General features: G+C 40.0%; 1 protein-coding gene across 12 annotated transcripts in view; it reads right to left on the bottom strand.

Moving 5' to 3' along the window:
* LIMCH1 (LIM and calponin homology domains 1) overlaps positions 1 to 26,237 on the bottom strand; it is a 153,388-nt gene that overhangs the window by 58,697 nt on the left and 68,454 nt on the right. For all 12 annotated transcript variants that reach the window (XM_032444096.1, XM_032444102.1, XM_032444101.1 and 9 more), the window contains 2 exons: positions 4,068 to 4,174; positions 979 to 1,009 (listed from right to left, as the gene is read on the bottom strand). In XM_032444096.1, the coding sequence (XP_032299987.1) occupies positions 979 to 1,009; positions 4,068 to 4,174 (138 nt within the window). The remainder of the gene's footprint in view (positions 1 to 978; positions 1,010 to 4,067; positions 4,175 to 26,237) is intronic.

Below are 26,237 nucleotides of genomic sequence, written 5' to 3' on the forward strand. Positions count from 1 at the left end.
CACTACAAAACAATGTATGAAAGAGAAAGACAACCTGAGGGGATGCAGAGTCAGCTACCTCTGCTTGACTGTTTTTTCCTATTCATATCCTAGCAATCAGGAAGGTGTCCAGTTCATTTTGTTGCTCAGTGCTCTGCTGAAAGTTGCAGTATTTCTATTTATTTCTTCTAGAATTTGATCACTCTCTCTTGCTTTTATCTGTAGTTTTCTTTTTCCACCCCAAATAATGTCACATTTGCAAGCAATTCTGATTGGCTGCCAGCCGAGACTGCACTTATATGCACCTGGAAAATATACACTGAAGGTATATATAGCCTACAAACACATTGTAGAGGACGCTTTTGGAACTTTACCTTTAAAACAATACACCTATATAAATACATATAGCCTTGGCATTCTCTAGCAGTCTATAGGGATATGAGCTAAATATAAAATTGAATTTAAAGCAGTTGATGATGCCTATAAAGAAGAGACAGCTTGTTAGGCTTTGGAAGAATTATTATCTCTGACTCCAACAAAGTTTATTCACTTTTTTTTTTCTACTTAACAATTACAGAATCTATTATTCATCACCATTAGTTCAAATCAACAATAATTTAAAGTTCAGTGGAATTAATCTTTCTGGGAATATACTTTTTTGGAAGAATGGGAAAGCTAGCAAATATGACTGTAAAGATTGGTGTGCAGATATAATGATTGTTTTCTTCATTTTAAATACTTTGTGCAAATTCACTTTATGCCAGTATATTCATATAAGGCTGCAAGCATGTAGCCTAATAAGTGAATCAAACCATTCTGGTGGAAGCCACAATTGACAGCACAAAGCTCAGATTGTTTGCTTCCTTACCTAACCAAAGATGGCTGCTCTGCCATAGCAGCTCTATCTAAGTTTCCAGTACAACACAGTTAAGATTTGTATACAGGAGAACATCTCAGAAATATATCCGATAAAAAAAATACTCCGAGTCACATACTTACATTTTTCAGCTTCCTGCTACAGTCAGTGTTCCTGGTTGCACATGCACACACACACAAAAACAAAAGGGAAAAAAAATCAGAATGCAGACCCACTTTTCAAAAGCACGTATGAAGCAGATCATGTTTTCCCCAATAAAAGTCTACAGAATGCTTCTGTTAGCTAGAAAGACATGAAAGCTAAGAAGATGAAGTTCACACATTCACGTATTCATAACGTGGGAGTATTTTGTCACCATTATTTCAATCATTAAATGATACTTCTGGAAGTACAAGAAGAAAACATGTTTGTAACAGTCCCACAGTAAAGTAGGGCAGTGCCAAAAATATCTCCTTTAAACCGAGCTGCTGATTCGTTCAAAAAAGACCAAAGTCCTTATTGCTAAAATCAACTTTGCGGTTTATCCTGAAGTCAGATTTTGACCAGTGATAAATCACGCAACTCATATAGATTCTGAAAGCAACTGAATATGCATATGACTCTGAGGAAATCAATGAAATATAGCAGGTTTTTTGTTTCTGAGGATACAAAGAGCAAAGCAGATAGATGAAGCAACGAAGATCCTGCCACAGGCAGAACCATTACAACAGTAAAGCACACTCTACTTTTTGATTGTATACTCTAGAACCCAGACTGGGCAGCAACATTCATCAAAAAGGATGGAAGTTTGCAGAAACAATAAAGCAGAAAATGTGCATAAACATAAACAACAGTTCAAAATCCAGCAGAGATATTATTAGAAACAAAGGAACAAAGAAAATGTGTATCACATTTTGGTGCTGAAAAAGGAATATTTCAGATTTAGCACAGATTGTTTCCTTATTATTATGTAATAGTATTGTCAATTGCCTTCTACTATAACATGATCCACTCCAGCACTAAATGTTACCTGACAAAAAACAAAAACAAATGAACTTAAATCTGTGAGAATAACAAAAGCCTAAATACAGTCAAAAGCTAAAACCAGGAGTTTTTGATAACTTATTTTAAGCCAAAATTTTATCAAACAATACCTAAGTGCTAAGAAATATAAAACAGTCCTTAAAAAAGTCTTATTTAATAAATTGGGATGAAATTCTTTGCAGCGTTAACTCATAACCTTTGTAAGTTGAATGACAAAAGAAAAATAAAACAGATCTAAAACATACTCCAATTACCACCTATATGAAAAAAGTTAAGAACTGTCATTACATTGCACATGTGCAATAATACAGCTTTTGCTGTGTTCAACAAAAATAAGCCAAACGTCTTCAAAGAGGGAAACAAATCACCTTCCCACTTTGAGATCTAGCTAGATGAAGACAGTCTCAAACATATTTCTCTGCAACAGTCATGGAGTTGGCTTGTACACCTCACACAGCTACTCAGCATGAACTTGGACAGTCCTGGGAAAACATTTGGCCCACTTCCACAGCTGCTTTCTCTGAAGAGTTGACAGGGGAAGGATATCCATGCCAGTCAGCCACTTCACATCTCTTGAGCATCACAGTCAGCTGTGGGCTGAGGCTACTCTACAGTTTCTTATTCCTGGTGGAAAAGGCTCACGTGCTGGATTGCTCTCAATGGAGCTGCTACCAGCTGCTCTGTTGTCCTCAACTCCTGAAGATGCAGCTTCTTATAAGGACCATTTATCTCTGGTTCTATCTGGAGATTAAGGACTATTTTGCAACTCTCTGAGGACATTCATTGTGACTATTTCACAGGATGTCATGGAGAACACAGCAGTGTTAGAACAAGGCTGGGAAAAGCTCACTGCAGACTCATTACATGGTCCTCTCTCAATGGCACGTACCAGAGCCAGAAACTTGGAAGGGAACAAAAAGTAGGAGACTGTTCCTCAAAGTAAAGAAGGCGGCCAATGTGATTTTCAGAACCTTTGAATTTTCCCAGACAGTACTTGAACACCATGAAAACTTGCCCAGCTTTCAATGCCAGAAGGGAAAAAATTAGAATGCTGCTGAGATTTAGTGAATTGTTTCCATATACTTTTCTAAAACGCGTATGTCTGACCAGGATTTCATTAGTGATCACTTTGGCCAAATGAAGCAAGGCCATTCAATCAACTCAGCAATATTTGCCTATCTGTAGAGCAATAACTTTTAAATATTGCATGATAGACCAAAAAATGTTGTGAAAACTCCTAGAAAACAAGTAAGTTTCTTGTTAATTCTATGAAGCAATGTTGGGAGCTTTTGTTTTTGGGGGGTGAGGAGTCTGACTGCAATTAGAATGAACTAGTAAAAAATACAATTTGACTGCTTCTGTTCCAACATGACAACAAAATCTTCCCTGAAAGGAATATGTTCTGTTTAAGACCTCAATCCACAGCCATGCAGACTATGACTAAAGACTGTTTTGTGCTACCTTAGGCAAGACAAGTAATTCCTTCCATGCCAGTTTCACATCTAACTTTTACATCACTTCATAAATCCAGTGCTGAAAATACAAGCATCTCACAAACAGTGTACAAACCATTGCTGAACTGAGCTAACTGAATTAGTTATTAAGGAGAACCGCTTAACATGTGTGTGGTATCTCATGTGGTAGAAGGTGTGTGGTTTTGGCAAGAATTATCTAGACTGGGCCATTTCCATACAAATTAGACAGAAGTTCTCAGCCCAAATACTGTGTCACAACATACTGTTCTTGATAGACAAGCTCACTGTCTGTATCCTGTAGAGTCTGAGAGGCCCATCAATGTCCTGTAAGGCATCTTCAAAACAGTTATGTAACAACAGAGCAGTGATTTTTTTTTTTTCCCCAGATTACATAGTTTGTTAGTTGGATAGACAAAAATAAATGTCATCAATTTAGACTCAGGAAACCTCTTAAGTCCCATAGAATCTCATTGTTTAAACTAAACCAGTAGTTTAAAAGAGCTGTGGCTATTTTCTCTTGGGAAAAAAACATAACCTTTAAAGAAAGGCTGCTAAAGAGAACAATGTATTACTCCCAGCGCCGAAGATTTCAAAACCTCAGCTTTACATAAATGACAGTTCTATATCCTTTTTGCCCACCCTCAAATATTTACCATCTAACTGCGTGCATGCGAGGTTGTAACATGCTAACCACAAACTGCTGTTGTACTTACTTGACAGTTACTCTGTTTGAGGTGTCCTGCAGGTCACCAGGATCAAACAGCTGAGATTCCTTAAGTCCCAGCTCTTTGCAGCCTCTTAAGAATAAGGTGATATTATCCTGAAATGAGGTACACACACACAAAAAAAAAAGTTTTAACTTTTCCTCAGTTGCAAAGGTCATCTTATTAAACCAACATCTCCCTAATTCAGTAATAGCTCTCTGAGAGTCACATTGTTAGCTAGTTTAGCTCACTAAGAGTCATATCATTGGCTAGATGAAGAACCAAAGCCACTGCCAGTCCCATAACTTAGGAAGTCACTATAGGTTATGTTTGAAAACCAGATAAGTATTAAATGAAATTCTTTTTTTTTTTCTTTTTTCTTTTTTTGTTTCCAAATACAACTGCAACAAATTTGCTTTCTCTTTCCAAACCCAGATATTGGCAAGTTTTGTAAATAAAAAGGCCTCTTAATTTCCTCACCTACTGCTGTAGGCTGCCAGCAGAATGTCAGTGTGTTACAAGCCAGAAAAGAAACAACTGGGTTTCTAAAACAAGTGATTAAGGTAGATATGGAACTTCTACCATTTAAAGCAAACAGTTCATAAAATGTGCTGCATGTCAATACAAACTCAAACCAGTGACTCCTATTACACACAACTGCCCACTTGCCCCTCTGAGCTTAATTCAGCCACTGGGAACAGAGGTAGGTGCTCTCTCCACAAGTAGATGCATGAAGCAACACTTCAGATGGTCACTGCCTATTAGCAGAAGTAATGCTCCCTCTGCAGTACTTTTCATAGAGAAGTTACACTTTGAGAGTTCCTTACTGTCACTTTAATCAATATCTAAGAGTAAGCCCAACACAATACAAACCACTTTGAAACCAAAGAAGGGTGATGACAGGTTTGTGCGGAGGCGATCAAATCTGCTTGTGCGCACATATGTCTAGTATATATTTATATGCATGTACACCACCACCCGTTCATAGAACCTGTGAAGCTTTTATATGCAGATAAGTGCTGAAGGTCAGGCGAACAAGTTATTAGATATACATGCTGCTCAATCAGCAGATGCAACGATAGATGAGCAGACAAGTGAAGCTACAACATACAGGTTGGTACCCTTTAAGGCCTCTCATGTAGAAACTCCAACTGGAGGCACCCTGCCCTATGAACTGAGATGAGGAGCACCAAAATGTGTGGTGACACCTGAACAACAGAGAACTCCTCTTCCATAGAATTGAGGAAAGAAAGACCAGAAGACACCAGGCAGCTCTCAGTGTATACAGCAGGAAACTGAAGCCCTCCCTACGCTGGGTGGAAGGCTTTGTCTGTGTGCTTCTGGCACAGCCTGGCAAGCGTGGCCCGGTCAGCTCTGCAGGGAGCAACCATCAGCATGCTAATCGTGGAGGCTCAGCATGCCAGCACTCTCGCACACAAAGATTGCTGTCACCAGCCACCCCACACAGAAATACGGACTCAGAAATTTAGAGGAGTCCAAGTCTCCCTTTTTTCCCTGTCTGAAACTTAACAGCTCTGGAACAGAGCCAGAGGGAAAGAAATAGCAGTTAAGAGAGCAGAAAGCCCATAACCTTGAGAGACAGCATCATTCATGACATGAAAAGATGCTTGTAAAATTCTCCATCTGGCTTACTGTTTGCATTATGATTTTTCCACTGTATTTCCAACTGCAACATGAATAACTCTTGTGTTTAGCCTTTGAAGGCGGACAGTTCTGGTCAGTTCCAAGTGGTGGGTGGAGCAATGTGTAAAACTAATAAAATGCAAAAGCCTTTAAAACAAAAGTTGCCAAAGACATTTCCTAACAAAAATATACAGGACACACACAACACAGTAACTCAATAGGTTTAGAAAACAATCAAGGGAGGGGAAACTCCAGGGATAACTAATTGTTCCCATCTTTATGCCAGAAGTTCATATCCAAGTTATGATAAGCAGTAGCAAAAGTATCAGTCATTTGGCAGCCCTTTAGTTTGGGCACTCAGTCCTGTTGCTGATGATCAAATGTCCACTTCTCAAAAAAAAAAAACAACCCAAACCACATCAAAATAGTGTCATAACCCTACTCCTGTTTTTGCACATGCTTACATTTTGATGGTCATCGTAAAAACAGCATTTATCAAGTCACTAACACCATTACACAAGCAGTTCCTTACACAGTCGGTGTCTTATCCTGGCACGAATAACCATGGATGTCAACAAGACGGGATCAGTGAGCACTGAAAGAAGTTTTTGCTTCTGTTAACAGTTTCAGAGTTTTTGTTATTCAGTGGCTCTAAAATTGGCAATTTATTTCCAAGGATTGAACAATGACAACAAAAATTACTTTCAAGTGACAGATATTCAGGTTAACCTGTCCAAGCCACCTGCCCTCAAGTCAAAACGTACCTCACAGCACTGCAAAACTAAACATTTCCTGGGTTGCTTCAGTACAGTTGAAACCTGTATTTTGTACTTACATTAAGATGCTAGAGAACAGCACTCCTAAACCACTGAACAGTGAAAGGAGTCTTACCTCTAACACTTAGCTCCTAGGAAAGCTTTTCTCTTTGGATTACCATACCATTCACTGGCCAAGTCCCGGTTTCTTCAGTTCTCAGAAAATTCTGCTTAAATTTTGAGAGAAATTACAGCTCCTTATCTGTGAGCTCTAACAACACATTTTTTGTAGTCCCTTATAAAGTAGGATTTCTCCATTGCTGATAAAGGTGTGCCATATGCAAGTAGCAGCGCACCTAAAACGCTCTTACATTAAATAAAGGACTGAAAACACACATCTAGTGTGTATGTCCAGCTCCCTACAACTTGGCAAACAAACAAAGCATGCAAATAGGTGGCAGAGCGGTGGCAAGGACTGCAGTGCAGCCAACTGGCATGCCTCAATTAGCAGGGCTCTATCCTTTACAGTGGGTTCAGGAGACAACACTCGCTGCCCCAGGCACAACGTGATCAAAATGGATTCCCTCCTACAAAGCAGTACCTCAAGATTATCTCAGTACACTAAAGGGAGGTGTCAGCACCTTCCTCTCAGTAGTTACTGGCTGCATTGACAGAGCTGGAGTACATGGAGCATGTTACTTGGTCTTCACATTGTATACTACATGTTCTGGGGATCTGCAGCTGTCTCCTGCTGGCTTTTGTGTCATTTGGGTTCATAATACTGGTCACAGACTCCTTTCAATCGGCTTCTTCTGGTTTTGTCCTTATACACCCAGTGGAAAAGTGAGCTTAAAGCCTAAGTCTCTTCCATAAATTGCACAAGATTTTAAGCTAGAAACGTAGCTTTTATCTATGAAATTACCTCAAGCACAAACAGGCTGATTGCAGAAGTGAAATGCTTCAGTGTGGTGACAGATAAAGGACACAAAGCAGAGGATACACTGACAAATTAAAAACCAAATGCTTTGCGCTTGCCTATGCAGAGTCCTGACAGTCATGATGAGGTCAGCACTTCATGCAATGTCATTTACTTGTAAGTACTGGAAATGCCAGAGTTATCAATTTTTTGCTGCCCTCAGTGTCAGAACAGAGAACAACCAATCGCAGATAACACATGCAGGACTGAAGGCAGAGGGACTTCACCTCCATGAAGGTGGAAGGAGGGAGAATATAACACCTGTCACTTTGTTTGGGCCGTTCTTTAAAAGATGGAAAACCTACGTGCTATTGGTGTGAAGGGACACAATCATTATATTGTGCTAGGTCATCTTCCTCACACACAAAGCAGAGCACGAATCCTAAACACTATAAAAAAACAGCAGAAATTGGCAGCTGTGTAGGACAGACACCCTGGAAGGCCACCACAAATTCACACAGTAGCACTGCCAGCACACAAGATAGTTTGAGCTAGTGAGAATCAAATATTCACAGCAGGCAGATTCCCTCCATAGGATCTGCTGATCAGATGCAATGGAAAACTGCTTGAATTTGGCCCACTTCCATCGCTTTCATCTGTCACAATAGTATACTAAGTATTCTCGCTGTATCCACACTGCAAACCAGAACTGCAGCTTACTGCTGTGGAACGATCATTTGTCAGATGCACCACAACACGGCCCAGATGAGATGCACAGATAAAGGCAGGGCAAACAAAAGAAAACCGAGCTGTATGTCTGCACAGAGGCACCGGCTGAAATGCCACATGCACACCACATCTGAGCGCTGGAGATATGACCAGCTGCCAGCCAGCACTGCCTGGCGTGGTGGGACAGCTGCTGCCAAACAGGTGGCCTTCTTCATCCCTGGAATGTTGAAATTTTCTCTGCTCCAAAATAAATTGCAGATTTCTAAAAATATCCATCTCCAAACTGCTTTTCTGAGCAATTTCAAATTCAGGCTCCTAAAAGCCTCGTGTTTACTCTCAGCGTTTCTTCCTTATTCCCTTGTGTCTCTGTTTGATATAAATAATTAATGGTGATAATTTATTTATATAAAAGCAACAGATCTTGATGGATTCACGGGCTGAAACAAAACACACAAATACTCGACCCATGTCCACCCGGCAGGAACTTTTACAAGAAAAACAAAGAACTTTTCATATATAGAAACATAGAATTTGAGTTGGAAGGGACCCTTAAAGACTGTCTAGTCCAATTCCCCTGAATAATATATTTTATGGTATACAGAGTATGGATGTACCCCGTGCATACTGTAAAACAACACTTTCACCAGTAGAATCAGTAGATTCACAAGCAACTTGATCCCATCCAGGACACGTCCATTTAGAAACCTTAGGATGGTTTTGTCTCCAGAAGATAAAACACTGAAGCACAACAGACCTGAAGGCAAAACGTACTGGGGTATTAAAGGAAGGGGTGTTGAAAAGCTACATAGCCCTCCAACCCCGCAAAGGATCCCAGCCTCACCTAGCCAAGATCAAACACAACATGGGGATAAAAGGAGATAGGTGAGCCTGGGAGCAGAGAGGGAAAGCAGAACTCACCAGCCCCACTCCATGCCTCCTGACCTGCAGCAGCAACAGCCATGGGATTGGGCTGAACAGCTGCGTTTGTGAGCACTACAAAACCTCCACCCACCCTCTATTCATATACCAATGCTCCAACAGAAACACTAAGAAATGCAGGCAGGACAAGAAGGAGCTGGCTCCTCTCCTTCCTCAGAGCAGCACTCTCCAGCACCCAGACAGAGAGAAAACAGCAGAAGGGCAAAGGAGAAAATGACTGCCGGGCGTGGAACCATGTGAGCCTCTAAGGAGAAAAAATAGGCCCTGTGATGATTAGATTAAAAGGACAAGAATAACACAGTGGCCAAAGATGAAGTTGCACTGTTATGAAGGTGGGGCTGGAGGAGTAGCAGGGAAAAGGGCCAAGCGTGCCTGGAGGAGCAGCAGCAAGGAAGCCTGACCAGCAGCAGCTCCAATGGCTCGGCCAACAGGCAGCGAGGACTGTCCTGGCAGTGAACACTAGGCCTTCTCCTTTTGGGGAGGGGGGTCATAGGAGGTCCAGTGCAGGCAGTGAACACCTCATGCTGGGTACAAGGTGACTGAAACACGTGGTATATCTTCTTCCTGCAGACTTGAAACACGAGCAGCATGGTATGATGTATATGGGGGGAAGAAACTATGGATAGGAAGGGGGACAGGGAAGAAAAGAGGGCGAGGGAAGCGGGTCCACTTGAAAGAATAAGAGCAAGAACAGCCTTCAACTCAAGAGGCAAGAGCAAACCACACGGGAGTCAGAGGGGAGCATGCAGTATAAGCACAGGGCAAGACCCTATGACTTCACCGATTGAGCAGGTCCTCACATATCTCACTGCATCAGGTCATTATCCCTGAGGGTACAAATAAAGCATGTAAACAAATGGGGGCTCAGTCAGCATCTTAGTCTTTGGGGGGAGCAAGCAATCAGATGATGCATAGTTCTTCAGATTTGCCAGACCCAAGATACACCCAGAATACGAGGGATTTGTTTACAGCTACGAAGACTAGAGCTCAGGCAGGCAAAAAAAAAAAAAAGAAGAAATAAAAAAGCCCAAATCATTTTCAGACTATTCACTGGCTCTGATGCTGATGAATTCATAGTCACATGTCAGCATCCTCCCTGTCTTGGAGAAGAGGTGCCTATCTGATGCCATACTCTACAGTAACAGCCATATTAAGGCCAAGAAAGCAGACAAAATTTCCTTTCCCTCCCCCTCCACAGCTGTTTAAGTACCAGATCATAGTGCTCAGCCTGTAAGTGGTTGGGCCTCATTTTCATTATTTCTGTTACCCACTTTAAACATTTTTTTATAATAAAGCTCACCAAAAACAAGGTTAAAAACGAGTTCCTGTGCAGTCAAGCACTCCAAGAAGCTGCTGGGAATTCAACTTGCAAATTTAGAGTCTGATGGGTAAAAATACCAGGACAGAGGAAACACCAAGAAAATAAAAGCTCAAACAACCAAATCCTGGTTCCTCTTACTATCATTGAAAGGACTGTTATCTACCAGGCTCTGTTCTGGTTGTTGGGCTATGGAGTATATCAGTACAAAGTTTACTGCAGAGAGGGTTGGCCAAAGAAATACAAAAAAGAAGAGAATGAAAGAAACATCACAACAGCAACATGCAAACTGGAGCTCAGCACCTGTAGTGTGTACCCCTTTTTACCCAGCCTCCTGGCAATATTTGTGCTACCTGAACGAGGGGGAAAAAAGTCACAAACAAATTCAACCTTCATTTTCACTCATGTATTTAGGTACCACATAATTGTGTTGGGAACATGGCTAATCTAAACACAGGTTTCATGGGCTTAGTGCCACACTGCTTTCCTCTGAACATCTTGGGGAAACTGAATATTCACTGTTCTCAGCACATTTGTGGGGCAGCTCTTTCACAACTGATTTCTACAAGAAAATGGGCAAGAAATTCACTGCTATAAAGAAAACGTTTGATTTATTTGTGTGATTTACTGTCAGGGCACGACAAAGTGTTAAGAAGAGTACTCAGAATGTCAGCCTGCTTCAAAGATCTCAAAGGCAGTCATCCCAAACAAACTACTCCAACTACAGTAAAATACATAGACTTTAAAACTAGAGCTACAAATCATAACAACTATTAAATCACAGTAAGAAAGCTTATCAATCTGCATTTGAAAAGAAGGAATTCATAGATGAATAAAGTTGAATTACCTCCTGAGTTACATACCCCAAAAGTTCACCCCTGGGAGTAATCTCAAGGAACACTGCTAACAGCTTGTCCTCCAACACAAACACATCTTTTTACAGACTGCAATCAACTACAGTCAAACACTGCTGAACAAACCTTTACCTCTCCTGACTGCCAATCGTGTGCTAAGCCACAGCACAACAGATGTTTCTCAAAAGCTATTTATACATGCGTTCCTGCTAAGATATACTGTGGTAATAATGAAGATTAGTTTTGTGAAACAAGCTCACACACTGCATTTTTCTCCATGTTTGCCATAAATATATTTGTAGACCTATTAAAAAAATATTGTATTTGCTCCCATAGTCAACCTCCTTTTCTCTGCCTCTAAATTCCAAGTTACAGTGGATTATTTTATCACACCTGACATTTCAGGGCACTGTTACCCAATGCCTGCTCTCTATATTTTGACTGTGGAGAAAATAACCTTATTTTCCAGGAAGAGGTCTGTTGGCTACTTCAGTGAACCATGACATCCAGCTTGTCACAGGTCATTTGAGATGCAGTAAGGCTAGTGGAAAAAGAAGACTAGGAAAAATCTGTGCATCATGAGCCTCTCCATTTGACAAGGTGTGTCTGATTAATTACCCGACTAGCATGATCTATCATCATTGAGTAATGAATCAGTGTAAGTAACTTAAAGCACATCTGAAAAAATACTTCTCAACTTGTCATCACTACAAAGGCTGTTTTTAATTTTTCTCACTCTCCGTAATCAAAGCAGATAGCAGGGATAAAAACAGTAACTGGAAAGAAGCAACGGGAAGATTTAAACCTGACAGTATTCTGAAACCTAATCAATCATACCAACTCAGGATATTCTACGATTCTATGATACTTTAGTTACAGCATTAGTTCATACTCTACTCTTTTCATTTGTGCACTGTCTTCCTATTCAGGCACAGAAGCAGATTCAAGTTGTACAGTCTTGGAAAATACAGGATTATCATAAAAATACACACATGATGAATCTTGGTTGAGAAGGTTTTGCTGCATCTGTCTGTATTCAACTAGCTGAGCATATAACATTGAAAATTCGGGGCCAGAAAACAGCAGAAGTTTCATACAACATATTTTTAAGCTTTGAAACTACAAAGGTACATAAGAAACAGGGACCTAAAATTGAACAATTTGACATGAAACTTCTGAAGGTGAATGAATGTAGGATCACCATTCAACCTTCTAATAGCAACAACTATTAGCATGATTTCACATTCTTGTTCTTTTCCTCTATAAGGAAAATTGCTTGGTATATTAAACAAAGCTATCTTCTCTTTAACGCCAGGAAGCAGGAGGAGTTGGCCAGTGCTCTGACTCCCCTCAGCAAAGACAGCAATCAGCTATGCAAGGTTCAAGATACTCCACAGCCAGAGCAGTTGGGGGGCCTCTGCATCCCAAAATCCAACTACAGCTGCTGTAGGTGGGCCTCAAAAGACACAGGAAAGCTGCCTGTGGGAGCTGAAGGCCTGGCAGTAGTTGTTAAGATCAGACCAAATCTCTATTCCCAAAGGCAAACAGCAAAATAGTGAAACCGCCAAGGAGGACTCATTCCTGCTCAGTTCATGACCTCTGCAAAAAAAGCAACAAATTCCTCTTCTCCTTTCAAATTAAACATCTACGCTTTATTGCCAGGGAATATGTTTTAATAATCTGGGGTGTTCAAGGTTTGATAAACATCAGAAATCTCTTTGCTGCTGTTACATGATACCTGACACACATTTCCTCCCACTCACAGCTTTGCATTTTCATGCCAACATTACATAAAACACACTGAACTTCTTTAATGTACAGGTTGGGGTTTCCTTGCAATTACTAATAAAACAACAACAAAAAACCTGTTCAAGTCCAAAGAACACTTCTTTTTCTTAATTGACTTTTTGTACTGAATGAAGTTCCAGCACCTTCCAGTTGGAAAACCCACACTATTTTCACTTTCAGTTAGAAAAAAGAGAAAAAAAACAGTAAAAAAAAATCACTTTTAGATGGCTAGAATGGTTTCAGTGAGGAAAGGAAGAGGAAGAATATAATTTAGTTTCCTTCAAGTACGTTTTACAGAGAACCAAACTATCTGTGCAAACAGATGTTAAGTGAATTAGTGCCTACTCTTAACTTTCATATGTATTTTAATTGCCTAAATAACTGAATACCACAATCTATATATCTGCTGTTTCCTTCTCAGATTTGAAAAAATCCATTTCATGTTCAGGTGGCACGTCCACAACTGACAGTCATCTTGATTATCTCCAGTTTGGGAATTTATTTATTTATTTATTTATTTACAGTAAACATTCAAGGCAAGATGAGCTACCCAAGAGTTTGGCAACAATTTACTTCCCATCCCTTTTCAGCCTCTGGTAAAGCCCTCCCCAGACAGAATTTGAGAAACAACACAGCTGCTCATGAAGCTGGGGTAGCTGCAAATTGAGGTGGACTTTGCAGAACAGTCAGCCTAAATTACTACTTTTATTAAGTCTACAGAGACCATGCAAATGTACTTTTGAAGGCCTATTTGGAAAACAGGAATCATGGATTGCATTTCAATGGCAGAATAGTTTGCAGGCTAAGCTTTCGGTACAATAGTATACAGTACTTAAGAATTTCCATAAGTTTATGGGGTATAAAATCAGAAGGGAAAGAAAGGAACTCTTTTTTAATACAGTGTCTTCCAATTGCAAGGGTCTCTTCCAGCTCTTTGAGAATGGTTCTGGTTCTTCTGGGCAGTGGAATGTAAAGCAGATAAAGATATTTCCTCATACAGAACAGATATTCCTGTCCTTCCATTTCCTGTAAGCACCATGGAGGTACATTTTAGGTGCACTGCTGCATTCAATTCTCCTCCAAGAATGCAAAAAGTAACAAGAGTAGGATAAGGAATACATATCACACCAAGTCTTATGAACAAGAACTGTGGGGTGAGAACATCAGAAATAGCTTATCATGTTTGTTGGTGGTGAGAAAAGAATGGGGAAAAAAGTCAGCCATCATTGATAAATCATACCTGCAATTTCAGATTATATCCTAGCTTCCACAGTAACTAGACTTAAGATGACCTTTTGTTTGTAGAGGAAAACAATCAAACCTTCTTATACTTGTTATGAGTAAGGCTAGCAGTGATGTTCATGAATCTTGCAAAGAACAAACTTCCCACTCCTGAGCTGGTAAGAGCATAAAAAGGAAAAGAGTAAACTTGAAGTAACATTTTTTCCTTTACTCAACAGAGGGACTCAGACTAGAGCTGGTTGATCAGAGAGGTGTATCTAGGCAGCAGAAGCAGCAGAGTCCTGCATGATTATCCAAAGCTTTGTGGACCATGAAAGCAGCTGCAATGGCTCCAGAGCCAACACAAATCGACAGCAGTTTTGCTGATTTAAAGCACTGCAGAGCCCCAGCCCCAAGCCAGCTCACGTCTTCAAACTTCCCCTGCAGATGCAGATTTCTGGGGGATAACATTATACATGACTACCCAAAATCAGTTCAAGGCCAGCAGGACTTATTGCCTTTGGCAAGAATCTTTACACTGGCCTTCCTAATGGCTAGGGAATATACACAAGACGTGGTACTGCTGTAACTTAACGCCAGCAGTTCAGGCTCAGCACTGTGCTCAAGCTCATCAGCCCTTCCACCTGAGGACCCTACTACAGAGCCACATAAAGCTTCCAATGTCAACAGAAGGCAGTTTTTTCCCTCTAATATGTATTATATAGTTATAAAGGAAAAGTTTATATGCAGCATATGAACAATACAAAATCCAACTATACAACAGAATAAATCATACTAGAAGCTTTGAAGGATAATACTGACAGCAATCTGCAAAGTTTTTTGATCCTCAATTTGCTTACATAATACTTTGTATGCACGCCCGAGTGCTGGATTACTAACATTTCTCATTAAATTTCAGACAAAAGAATGTAATAAGCAATGTGAATGACTCTTCAGAAGATAAAACTAACCAAAAGAATTTTTATGGAAGTACTGTGAAAACACCAAGCATGACTGCAATGACTCATAGTTCTTAAAAAATATACATAAAAATATGTGAAAGTCTGGAATCTGAGCAGTTTCAGTTCTCTAAGATCGTATTTTAGAAAGTAAATTTTAATCAGGATTGAGTGGCTCAAAAGATTGGGTAATAGTATTTAAAAAAGCAAGTGATTAATCTGTGATCAACCAGAGAGTAAGGACTAAAGAGCATTTAAGGTCTCAAACACTCCTGGAAACTAGCCAACTTAGTCTAATACTAAGGGTGCTGACTCTAGGCAGATTTGGGAACTTACACCTTCTCACTCAGTCCTCATGGTAATGAGTAGCTTCCTCTAAATTTAAGTAGAAGCACTCTAGCACCCTGGGCAACGTAATAAAATAGAAAGCATTACTTTCAGAACAGCCCTCGTAGCTCCTAAACTCCTTCAAACTACTCATAGCATTGGGTTGACTTCTGCTTTTTTGGCTGTTTATAGACAGAATGAAAGAGCAAGCAACAACCAGTGGGATACTTATAGAGGTGGTATTTGTTGACACTTGCTGAATGGTTATGAAGACCAAACAGTGGATGAGAGCACAGTGAGGTGTGGAATGGGTGGTGTGTTTCAAGAGTGGTGACAATGGGTCAACTCTGGTGCTGCAGATTTTTGCAAGCACAGCATTTAGGTTCTTGTTCATCACTGGCAAAAATGCACAGCTAACGGTGGTGACTGCATTGAAAAACAGTGTTTTGTAGCTGAGAATTTGCTCTGTCAAATAGCATTACTGTGCTCTTCATATCTGTTGCAGTTTCCATGAAAATACATAGGAGACACTGCTTTCTCAGAGCTCTATGTATGTTGTGTATAATATATATTATCAAGTCAACAGTGACTTTAATTTTATCAAAATTTGCTTATATTTTCTTTGAAAACAAACAGTAGAGCAAAAGAGCATGTCTGGATCACTGTGTGGTGTTCTCAAGGCATTTCAAGTTATGTTTTTCATGAAACTGTTATCGTTTAAGAAGCAACTACTTTCTGACCTCTTCAGAGATAACAAAAGAAACTTAATGAAAGAAAACATCCGAGAATTGTACAAAGAGAAAGGATTTTTCTACTTCTGCACATGTCAGGTAAAAGCTGTATGAACTGTTTTTCTACATCAACAGTTGAGAGTTTTATTAGGTTGTGCAACTGACCTATGCAGACAGTTTTCTGGCACTATTTTCACAACTTGTACTCTATCACCTCAGTTATCCAGATCTTCTTGTTATCCCAGCAAGGGTCACATTCCTGGCATGTATTAATTACGCTGAAAATTACCCTGGATTACTTGAAACTTCAAATAGCTGATCCTATTCACCATCCTCCCTTTTAAATAACAGAAGATATATTGTATAGTGGCGCTAATACTTTGTATAGCTGTAACTCCAGAAAGTAATACATGACCACCTCTTAACCAGCAGACCTGCTGGCTTTGCTCTGGGAACTCAGGGACAGAGTTTATGGAACGGTGCTACCCGCTGACATGGCTGCGGGCAGGAGGGGACAGGAGGCAGGAAGGACAGCCAGGTCAACAACAAAAACCACAAAGCAGCATTCCTGATCCACGCATTACTGACCAAGGAGATGGAGCCGCTTCACAGTTCTGCAGCTGACAAAATGACCTTGAGTCCCTCCTACAGTCATCCAAGCTGCTGCCTGCACAGTACATGTACATCCTACAGACACCTAAGCTCTCACCTATGGTCTCCGTCTCCTCACGTGTGTCACGTACCTGGCAGGCAGGCCTCCATCAGGCAGCTTCTAAGACCCTCTACAACTGCATTACTGGAGTTTGAATGTGAAGATGAGGACATAAATGCCACCAGCATGGCGCATGGTCAGCCACTACCCAAAGGCCTGAAAGCTGTTGCTAGGTAAGAGTTGGAAGTTGGGACTGGTTTTGGAAAAAGAACAGCAACCCTCCTTCCAACTGAACTAAAAACAGTACCCGAACAACAACAGCAATGAGGCATCATTTGCTCAGAGAAGGCATTAGAAACATCCAGGGACAGCTGGAAACACCAGTGGGATTTGCTGGCTGCACAACCAGCCACACAACACGCACCCAGTTCCAGTCATATAAGGAAAGGAGTGGGCAGAGTACCCTCAGTTCCATTAGTTTATGGCCCGAAGTTTGTTGCCCCTGACAGGTGCTAGAGCAAGGTTCACATCTGGCACTCAGGCCAGCAAGGAGCTGATACCACATATCAAGTCTGGTAACATCTCTCTAGCAGCCACAGTAAAAGGAGAGCTAGTAATGCCCACATTATAGCTGAAAAAAGGAAAAGGCAGCATGTTTAGAATTGGTTGTATAGGGAAACATGAGTTTAGTTCTAAATTCTGCATGAGAACTAGCGCAATTCAAAGAGAAATGCCAAGGTGACGAAGCAGTGTACAAAATGGACTGAAAGAAGTTAAGCTGAACTCAGCAGACACTTGCATGCATGCACACATTGAGCAAGTTCAATTCCATCCCTTATTTAAAGTCTGAAAAGAGACCTCCCTTTCACACATTTCACAGTAATAAATCAGGGCACAGCACTGCCCCCAAATAGAAACAGACATTCACATCTCAGTAACAGTATTTCCTGCATGAAGATTAGGAGACAGCAGCAAACAAAAGTGGTAACAGAGCCAGGACTTTAGTAGAACACTGCTCCAAACAGAGGATTGCCTCTGTATTGCAGTATTAATTACCTAGACCATTACTTATATTACTTGTCCAAAAATGAATGCGTAACTCTCCCAGATAAAGCGTGGGGCAGATTTCCACACAGTAGCACAAGTCTTTGCAGCTTTCAAATGGTTAACAGCTAATGGCTTTGATGTGCCTCAGTGAGATAGCTCAGCCTACCACTGCATTTTTTTTTTGCACAAGCAATTAACTAAGCTGCTTCCTTTGCAGCATTAATTTTAACGGCTTTACAATTGTATCATTATACCTCTGGACATTAAGAGGAAGTGCATTACAATTGGAGAGTACTGTGCCAAGCAGGAAGCAAGTGGCTTCAATCCAGGGGCACTGAGGAATGCAAAAGGCAAGGAGACTTCAGTGTCAGCCTCTATGAACTCTTGACCACAGCACCAGGCTTCAGAATTTCACTGGGACCTTTAAGGCACCTGGGCCATATTCCACTAGCTGATCTTTCTGCTTGTTTGTTTGAAGCCAGGAAAACAACTGCAGTGTGATCTTTGGAGGGAGACACATCCCATCATCTGCCTTCAGCACGTATGCTCCTGCTGGCAACACACACAGCATCTGACAGCAATCTGCTCACACCACCAGAAAAGGTTTTCTGCATAGAAACAGTAAAGAGAGTTGCTAGTGGATGGAAAGTGCAACAGAATTCATGTTGGCAAGTTGATCCACAGCCAAAAAGGAGATTAGAGGCAGCATTCTTTCTCCTCCATCCTCCATGCAAGGGCTGGGGTCCCAACAGACCGTTGCTAATTTACCCTGGCTCTCTTGTCCCAGGAGGATCCAAATCTTCCTAGAATAGAGAGCCTGAGCCCCACTGGCCCACCAGCAGTTTGTAGACCTGCCAGCAGCTAGGAAACCTTTGTCCCCGCTCACCTGGAGGAGCTGATCTGGTTGGAACTATCTGGAAAGCACCCTCCTTTACCTATCCCAAGTGCCACTGCCATCAGCAATCAAAGTTCCCTGGGACATGCATCTGATCAAACAGATTTTGCAGGCAGCAGGATCTGTATCACAGATGCAGTAAGAGTGAGGGGTAGAAGTAAATACAGCAAAGATTTTCATTTTGATCAACTCTATTTGCACTGCAGTTAGCTCTTACTCTGACAAATAAATACCAGGACCTAGCTGTTCCCCAGTGCTGAGGCTGCATGTCACTGAAAAAGACAGTTGAGGATAAGACTGTATTTATAGCACAGACCTACAGGCTCCAACCTGTGAGAGGCTTTCCAGAATTAGGGGGCAAGAATACTAACTACAGTTTTAACCACAAACAATCTTTAAACTGAAGATTTCAGACTGAGACTTCTCCAGGTCCCTGTGTCCTCTGATTCTGACCAGTAACTTTTGGATTGCATCAAAGTTTAAACTCCTTGCAACTGCTTTAAGCTCATGGAAATTCAACTGGTTGCAAGAAGGGACAGCATCTCCTGGCATTAGGTGAAACCACCACTCTTCTGGTACTTAAAGATACAAGAAATTTGTTCTTTAAGAGCTTTTAGTTTCTGTAACAGTCACTTGACTAGCAAACCAGTGCAGTACAATGGCTGAACTTGCGCAAGGAGCCGAATCTAAAGATTAATGCAGTAGTCAATCTGCACTTTCCACAGGTGCAAATGAGCTACTGCTGGAAACCAGCTGCCCCCACAATGCAAAGACTCTGTCATTTATAGCCAAGGTTAATGCCACGACAAGGGCAAGTTCACATTTCAGCTACCTAGCATTAGGTTTTCAGCAGCCACATTGTTTTTGTTTTTACTATTTTCAAATGTTATGCTTGGAATCCTTCACTTTATTAAACCCACTGTGTCAAAAAACAAAACAAACCCCCCCCCAAAAAAAACAGTGTAAACAATCATTAGTCAAAGCTTTCATTAGTGTAGCTTATATACAACATCTCCGTGAAGTCACCTGACAGCCCCAAACAGGTAGATCCTTCGGTTTCAACTGAACACTCTTTTCTGAACTGTGGGTGTTGGGTAACCCCTCACAGAGCAAGAAAACCATCAGTGCAAAACATTAAACAAATTCAGAAAGGAACTGCTCCCACTGCAGCCATCCTCCCAGGTCTGCATACAGAAAAAGCTCTCCTTCCATCTGAATTGCATGCTGACATTTCACACTATTTAATGTGAATAAAATTAATCATTGATATATTTTATATCAAATATCAATTAAAGCCACACTTGAAAACAGAAGGCGAGAGAGCAGTCTAAAAACAGGCTGTGAATGACACAGGAATGCCTGTGGTATTTTTGTAAGTGTTATTTATTATTTGTATTAACATACTGTCTAGGAGTCCTGGCTGCAGAGCAGGACTCATGGGGTGAGGTGTTAGACAAAAACAGACCAGCAGATGATCCTTCCCACAAAGAGCTTAAACATATTATTAGCACTTAGCCAAAGCAAGTCATGACATTCCCAGTGGCAGTGTTCAGTAGTCTCAGGACACAGGTTAAGCTGTCTGCTAAGCTGCACCTCTGAATTCCAACCCATCTAGTTTAGGAACAGGTCTTGATCACACAGCTATGTTTGTACCTGCCCATGGCTGTGGTGCACAGCATGTGCCCTACAAACCTCCACACACACCGGCTTGTGCCATCCTAACCAACAAGGAAACCATGTGAGATGCTTGGGGTGCTGTGTTACAGACTTCAGCTTTTAACTGGGGACAGTGGTGGAAAGCATGGCATAAAGAGACGATCTTGTTAGAGTTGCAGATAGGGATCGCAGCCAATGAACAGCTTAGCTTACCCAGTGCACTACAAGCACGGTTGCTAAAGAAGCATCTACAGGAGGGGACTTCAGGACAGCAGAGAGGATGGTCTGTGAGTGCTGCCTAGGATCTACAGTACACAGAGCACAGAAAAACTTGAACAAACTTGAACAATGCTGGTTTTCAGAACCAGCAAAGCAAGGTGTCTCTCACTCCCGGTTCTACCTCCAGCCATCCAGTCTAGCTGGTAGTTAGGGCCAGAAGGGACCCTCATGCCAGCTTATCATTCAGAATGGCACAGCAGACACAGGCTAGTAGGAGCTGGGGTTTACAGCTACGTTCAGCCTAATGACAAGTAATTAAATATGGTGGGGTAATTTACCTCCCTTTCTTTGCTTAGTCGGTTTTTTTATGGCTCACCTCTTACTAACTGCCTGTTATTTCAGCCTCTGTTACATCTGAACGCTTAGAAGTCATTAAAGTCCAAACTTGGAAGTCATCAACAAAACCTCAACCCAAGCGCAGCAGTGGATCAAATGGATGATTAGTTTTCAGCATCAAAAGTAAGCAAGTTTCTGAGCCGAATACAACAGTACAGCAAATAAAATCGTTTCAACCCATAAAATGTCAAGCAAGATGCCAGCATTGTGCTCTGCATTCAACTCACAACTTTTTCTTGACATAGGAAGAAAACAATGTTTTCTGGACAGCATTTGCATGGTTAATTGGGAGGAATAACAACTTTCAATTCAGACTAAAAACAGCAGTTGAATTTCAGTTTAAAGTTTTAGTTTTTATTGGTTTGTGTCCCTCTTTTTTCCCCCATCAATGCTGCTTCCTCTGTGCTTCCTACCAAGTTTAAATTGATGGATGTTTTAATCTTTTTCTATGAATTAACTGCATCGTCACTATAGATTGATTGTTCTACATAGACCCAGTATCCATAGTTTGGTTAAGAAACACCTGTTAGTTTACTTTGTATTCTTCATAAAACTTAGAAATCACTGTACATACACTGAAATACAGCTACATTCATTAAACAGGGATTTCATAAGATAAAATCTGCCCAGCTCAGATGACACCAAATCAAATAGGTGGAAAAACAAATGAAAAGTTGATTCAAAGGAGAAGCATAGAAAACTTGGGGGAGCAGAGGCCTACAAAGACTACAAAGACTTTGCAAACATCTTTTTTCTCCCTTTCCCAAGGACATTTTTGATGTGGTGTCACTTCATGTTATATGATGAGCCAAAGCACACAGTGCTGTTCCGAACCACTGGCCAGGCCCTAAGTATGGCTCTAGCCTAACACTCAGACACCAGAACTGATGGCAGGCAAGTGAACAGAAACTAACTACTACAAAGAGATCCACAGAACCCATAGCAGGATGGTTTGCATAGAGTTTTGTTGTGATGCTTGATGCTTTGCTCTCCATCAACGTTCACAAGTGTGTTTTGGGATACGAGTGCCAAGTACTTACTGTTTTTAGACAGATGGGAAATTGTGCTTCTGTTTACTTCTCATGTACCACAACTAACACAGCAGGACTTTTGTATGATACGACTGTACTAGCAAATGAATTTGTCCAGCAGATAACGAAAGTACAAAATACGGAAACAGAAGTTATCATGCATTACAAATTTAGATATTACAATGGAATTTGTCTCTTCCCAGAAAGTATTGTAAGGAGAGTGAGAAAGTAAGAAAATTGTCTTCTTATTCTTCCTTTAATTGAAAAAAACAACCCAACACTACTGAAGTACAAGTTGGAAAGATTAATAAAAAATAATAGACATCATCTAGAAGTCCATGTATTTCCTTATCTCCTCCTATCATTTTTGACAGTGCTATGGTGTATTTGTCTCTTGTAATTGTATTTTCAGGTTCATATCTGCATGAAGAGAAATAACCTAATTTTCTGAATTTAATTCAAAGTACAAATTCCTGAAAGGTAATACAATTCTCAAGTATTGTTGAGACATCATATGACATTGATTAATGCAACAGGACAGCATAAAAGCAGCATATAAGCACCATCAGACGGACAGCTATTCTTAATAAGGTTCATAGCAAGTTCCCAGAGAATATTTTGCCAAAAGAAACTTCCTAGGAAAATAATCACTGGGGAAAAAAAAAATGTTGTTTTCAAAGGAAGCTTTTTTTAAACAGTAAGTTACAATTCCGTTCACTTTGGTGCAATAACTAAGCAGGTGATTTGCACAGGGCTGGTTTTTGTTTGTTTGTTTTTTGGTGGTGTTTTTTTTCATTGCTAAATCATACAAATATTGCAAGGATGAGGCCCATACACATGCTAAAAACCGGATACCACAGTAAACAGATTTTTATTCAGTAGTGATGGAACATGAGCCAAGATACAAGCTGAAGTTCAGCCCTTTAACTTTGTCTTGGCTACTTCCTTCTATTATATGTGAGACTCTTTCACACAGCCTCTGAAGTAAGTATCTAAACTCCTGTGGGGATTGTTCAAGGAACTGAAGTAATGCTATAAACTCTCCTAAACCCCGTCAAGCAAAAGATAAGGCAGAAACATTTTCTTTTTTCACAGAGTGATATTATTGAGGGACAGGAAGCAAGAACTAGGATTTTTATTTTGAGCAAAAGGATAGCTAGCTAACATATAGAGGTAAGCATTATCATTAGGTAAGCATTAGAGAGCAGTGCTTACCTAATGACCTAAAATGCCACAAATGCATTATTTTTACAGAGTATATAATTCCACAGTTGTACAACATTGCCATCAATAGGATCCTTAAAAATAATTTGTGTCTGCTAAGAACGTCCTACCAAATGAATGAAACCAACAGCAACTGGCTTTGTAAAAATCACTTACAATGTAATCACATTCGCTGTACTCTAATAAACTGTCACTGTGACCAAAATACATCTCCAGCAATTAAAGATATGAAATGATACTTCTGGAAAGCTGACAGCCTTAAAAACAGATGTTCAGTATCACTTTCTAGCATTGTAAAACTTATTCTGGTAATGTGGCTCTTTCAGCAAAGCCTGTTATTCCTACCTATGTTTAATATGTGCTTTGGATGTTGGGTGAAATTCCTTTTTGGTGGGAGCATTAGCATTCTGGATTAATAGATAATGAGCATGAATAAGAAAGCATTTCATCAAATTCATTGGCCACTGTAAGTCCAAACACTAAGCCATTGGTTCTATGTTTTATTTCATTAAAGCAATGCATCATTTCTACTGTGATAACAGAACCAGTCGGCACTACTGGAGATCAAAGCAAATTGCAAACAGGCCTGCCAAGCTGAGCATATGTAATTTTATATGTCATGTTGCATTCAATCCACATCCTGACCGAGACTTGCAACCAGACAAAGATCATCTTTGTCTATTTATATGGCTTGCACTTACTACAGAGGTGTGCAAATTCACGAGACCTCCAACACTATGACACTATGAACCAATAAATTTTACTAACATGATTGCTGTTCTGGCATAGAAACACATTAAACCACACAGGGAAATCACAGGTAATATTTACAGAGCAGCTATAGATTCATCTAGCTTTAAACACCAGGAGAAGTTTGTACAATTTAAGCTGTCAACAGTAGACTAGTTGCACATAAGACTTCATAGTAGCCTTAGGAGAAATCACTCAAACACCAAATACGGGTAATTTCTTTTTTCAGCTGACAGTATTCCCAGATGAATGTTTCAGCACATCACATCTACAATACATGCCTAGAGTTTACTCTCTTTTCCTTCAATACAGTGTACTTCTTCATCTGTCCTTACAATAACAAAGGAGAAAAATAGTCTAGGGCTTGGAGAACTGAACTAGACTTAAGTAGACATTTTGCAGAGTGACATTATATATGACTGCTTATGCCTCCAGAGCTTAATAATGAAATAAAAATAACAGTGTGTAATTTACAATGATTCTTAAACTTCAACAGTTCTCTAAAAACAAAAATCTTCCTACTGTCTCTACTACTATATGCTTACTCTATACTGCTAAATAGCTATAGGGATGAAATTAAAATAGAATGATTAAGTTAGACTTTTAAGGCAGAAGAAGTATCTAGAAATTTAAAAGCACACACTTTACACAAAGCAAATAAGTTAGCTGTGCTCCAAAACTACTTCTGTGAGTACTGGAGTAAACCACACATACTGAGGTGAAATAACTGGAACAGTTAATGTATACTATGTCAAGCCAACCAAAGCTAAGATAATAAAGGAAAATCAGCAATAAATAATGTTCCTCATATGCAGCCAACTAAGAGGTATAACTGTTTCTAGAAAGTAATGTCAATATTTTTATTATTTTTTTTTCCAAGCACACGGACATGGTACAGGTGAGAGAAAAGAATACACAATATGCTCAAACACAGTAGTGATATCTATACTTTAAAATATTACACCATAAATTCATTTCAACAGAGTAGAACACTCAGTCAGTTTAAATTTGCACAACATCATTTAAGCAGTCACTTACCCCCCACTAAGTAAAAACAGCAAAAAATGTCAGTAGATACAGGGCTATACATGTTTAAAAAAGCACACCCCATTTGGAAGGCTGACTGTGTTTGGATCATAGCAGGTAAAAACATGCATTAGTAAAATAAGTACCATTCAAAAAGCCAGAAGCACAAGCAAACTTCTCTAATAGCCTGTTTTTATTAGGAAAAAAACTACTAGGGAAATTATTTAGAATTTAGAATTACTTTATTAGGAAAAACATCTAGAAAAATAATTACTGAAGATAGAGGATGAGGGTACAAAGGTCAAAAAGAAATGTCACCTTCCAACATGAAATTAATCTGCTGTATCATTAACAGCCTGAAACCCACTACTTTCTTGTTCCTTTGAAGACATTCATCTTATAACAGAAAGACTTATCTCAAGAAATGAGAAGAATGCAACACAACCACTTTTTCCATGACCTTCCTCTTACAACCAACTTACCTTGGGGATTTTAATCATGAATAAGGGAAAAAAAAAACACCCAATGTAATTCAATATCATCCTCTTAGAACAGTTGTAACAAAAATGGAGTCTTGTATAAAAGGGAGCAAAGAGAATTGCTCTACCGGTATCTTTTACAACAGCTTATTTCAAACACACCTTTCAGTAGGAACATAAATATGAAAAAGAACTGGATGGATTTTAGAGACAAAAGAAAAGCACACAAGGAAACATCACAGAAAGGCTATGCAGTATTCATGCAGAAACATGCTTGTCAAACTACAGGTTGAGGGACCCAGCCTTAAAGGTCTTAACATACTCAAATATCAACAAATAATAAGTTCTGAATCCTAGACAACTAAGTTAAAACACCAGTAGTGTTAAAACAAAGGATCTATGTATGCAAGGGTATCATTAGTTTAAAATGAGGATGGTCACCCTCCACATGTCCAAGAGGATCTTTCATTCCCAGCCACATCTCCAGGCAAAAATACAAATAAAAAATAAAACAAAAAAATAAATACGGCCATATTTCTGACAATAATCCTACTTGACCCAGTATTTGTTCATACCCCCAATTCTTTCCCAGCAATGGGCATAGGACCTTGCCACTCTGAGAC

Source organism: Coturnix japonica, chromosome 4, assembly GCF_001577835.2.
Source record: "Coturnix japonica isolate 7356 chromosome 4, Coturnix japonica 2.1, whole genome shotgun sequence".
NCBI classification, from domain to species: Eukaryota; Metazoa; Chordata; class Aves; order Galliformes; family Phasianidae; genus Coturnix; species Coturnix japonica.